Raw genomic sequence first — 2,950 nt, 5'->3', positions numbered from 1 at the left:
AACAAAAAAAGAAAAACCACATCACCATATACCGTAGATGGAATTAGTGTTTCTAACTATGCAGTTTACTTTCTTCAAAGTTGTAGGAACCCGTTCTTCCAGCTGATACTTTGTGAAGAGTAAACTTCGTTTTGTCCAGTTGATGGATTAGCATTTCTCTCCCCTTGTTTGTTTACTTTAGTCTCCACAGCGTCTGCAGAGCGAAACTTGTCCAATCAAAGTGATTTGATTCAAGAGCCATTACAGGTAACTTCTGGATTAATTTGTTTTACACTCTTTTTTGCTTCAAGGGGAAGACTTCTTACTTTGGCAAAGAATATTTGAAAAATTTTTCTAGAAAAAGTTTTCTAGGTTTTATCTTAGACCTACTGGAAGAGGATTTCGTGTGTGTGTGTGTGTGTGTGTGTGTGTGTGTGTGTGTGTGTGTGTGTGTGAATGTTTCTTAATGTAGCTGGCTTTGAACTCATTCCATAGCCTAGATTGGTTTAGAACTTGTGAGGCTGCCTCAGGAGTGCTGGGATGTTGCCCTGTGCTAGCATGCTAGTAGCATGTGCTTTTAATAACCTCTCTAGGTGAGTTTGCATACCTACATTTAGAACCACTGGGAAACACCATGTTTACTAGAAGGAAAAGCTACTTCTGGCTACTCCATTTAATGTGATAATTTAGAAGCAAGAGTGATTGCAACTTATAAATGAATATTAATATTAAAGATTTTGTTGTTGTTAAGTAAAACTTTTTCATTTGCCCAATATGGTGCTAGACATTGAGTAAACCCAGCTTCTGTAGTTGTCCACTCTGCAAGTGCCACTGAGTTATATATGCAGCCCCAGTAAGTGAAACTTCTAAGTCAAATTTGTTGTTTGTATTTTGAGTTAGGATTTTGCTTTGTAGTCCAGGGTGGTCCTGAACTTGTGATCTTTCCGTCTCCTTATTCTTCTAGCCCTGGGATAATAGGTACATTCCACGCACCGACTTTCAAAGTCTTTTTAGCTTAACTAATAAGTGGGCAGAGACTGAATTTCTCTGAATGATGGGCTGCAGCTGTGATGTGAACAAACCCTTTCCTCCCCAAGTTGTTTTTGGTCAGAGTCTTATGGCAACAGCATGGACCCCAAGTCAGTGTGGAGTGGGGACTCACTCTAAGAATTGTTCTCCCCAGTCCTTTAAGTTCCTATGTGATATATTAATTACACAGTAATGATTATGATAAAGTGCTTTAGGATGCTGTTTAGGTCGAAATGCTTTTCTCTAGATAGCATGCTAAAATTATACCTTGCCTTTGGCCGTAAAACTACAAGGCCAACTGTAACATAGTTTCTGGGAATGATATCATACAGATGTCAAAATTAGTTAGCTCTAGATGGGTATTGAAGCACATCTGTTTTGAAGATACATACTGCATTTTGATAGAGTAACATTTCATATTTCTGGAATTATTTGTAATCATGAAATCTTCAAACTCCTAATAAAAATGGGCATTTATCTTCATATGAATGAAGAGAAAATAAAAATGAGTGGACAAAGGAAGATTAACTTAGTGTCTGTGGGTTTCCCTGTATACAAGTATAGCTCACCAGCAGCCAGACCCAGTTATCATGGGTTGGCATATTATTTTAATTTAAAGTACTGAAAAAAGCATTGTTTTAAAAGTTTTATAAATCTAATATTTTGGTTAGATCTAAATCATATGTGTTTAGTATAGTATATAAAATGTAAAGTATTAAAAAAATTCTTTCAAACGCTTTCTTTGGGGGTGGTGGTGAAATGGACAGGGTCTGGCTATGTAGCCCTGGTTGGCCTGGTAGACCAGGCTGGCCTATCAAACTCTTTCTGGTGTGAAAATGTGTGTGTTTGTGTGTGTGCATGTGCGCGTGTGTGCGTGTGTGTGTGCGCACTCACGGTGTGCCTATTCCTATTTTTTTGTTTTATTGAGACAAAGTCTTATGCAACTATAGCTCAGGCTGGCCTGGAATTCACCAAGTGTAGTTGAGGAGGATGACCTTGACCTCTTGACTCTCCTGACTACCACCCTAGTTCTGGGAGCAGGTTATAGAAACATCACCACTCTGATGTTTGATAACCACTCATTGATTTCTGGTTCACCTTTATTACTGTAGCTTCTGAGAACCATGAAAAAGTATTGGGATGCAGAATTGGACGCACATTTTTCTATTATTACTGCTAGATTTTTTTCCCTTACACTTCTCTTACATTCTAATACCTTTTTGTGCCATAGATTTTCTACCAAACTGCTCTTGGTGATTCATTGTTGTCACAGCCTTAATTCCTTTTGTGCTTGATCTAGTTTGTATTTTATACCTGCTTCTAACTCTTAATTTTCTCTTAGAAATTTGCTACTATTTTGATTTTTGTAACAGTTGTCCATCCTTTTCATACGTCTGCCTACCTCTGTAAGGCATGAAAAGTCTTCAGACCAGAAACTTGGTTAGCTCTGTGCCTAGCTTGTCAGTATGCATTGTGAAGTGTCAGTCACATTGCAGATCTGGCTCCAGATTTTCAGGGCCAAGAATCTTGGTCAACAAGGCTGGGGTATGTCCTGGAAAGGCAGTGTATGAATCTAATTATTCTGCTATTGACCTTTATTCTAATCTTGGGCAGATTACTTCACCTTTCTTTGCTCCTGCTTTTTTTTTCCCTTTGGGTATTTTCAGGACAGGGTTTCCCTGTATAGCCCTATCATGCTATCATGGAACTTGCTCTATAGACCGTGCTGGCCTCTAACTCAGAGATCCAGAGATCAATCTGCTGTATCTTGAGTGCTGGGATTGAGGTGTGTACCACCACTGCCCAACTATTCTTTGCTTTTTTTTTTTGTTTGTTTGTTTGTTTGTTTTTTTTTGTTTTTTGTTTTTTCGAGACAGGGTTTCTCTGTGGCTTTGGAGCCTGTCCTGGAACTAGCTCTGTAGACCAGGCTGGTCTCGAACTC

General features: G+C 38.7%; 1 protein-coding gene across 2 annotated transcripts in view; it reads left to right on the top strand.

The window, feature by feature from the left end:
- Positions 1 to 2,950, top strand: part of Caprin2 (caprin family member 2) — a 55,467-nt gene that overhangs the window by 36,706 nt on the left and 15,811 nt on the right. For both annotated transcript variants that reach the window (XM_026787937.1, XM_013352767.2), the window contains exon 12: positions 182 to 246. In XM_026787937.1, the coding sequence (XP_026643738.1) occupies positions 182 to 246 (65 nt within the window). The remainder of the gene's footprint in view (positions 1 to 181; positions 247 to 2,950) is intronic.

Source organism: Microtus ochrogaster (assembly GCF_000317375.1).
Source record: "Microtus ochrogaster isolate Prairie Vole_2 chromosome 14 unlocalized genomic scaffold, MicOch1.0 chr14_random_2, whole genome shotgun sequence".
NCBI classification, from domain to species: Eukaryota; Metazoa; Chordata; class Mammalia; order Rodentia; family Cricetidae; genus Microtus; species Microtus ochrogaster.
This window is presented reverse-complemented; position numbering and strand designations above follow the sequence as displayed.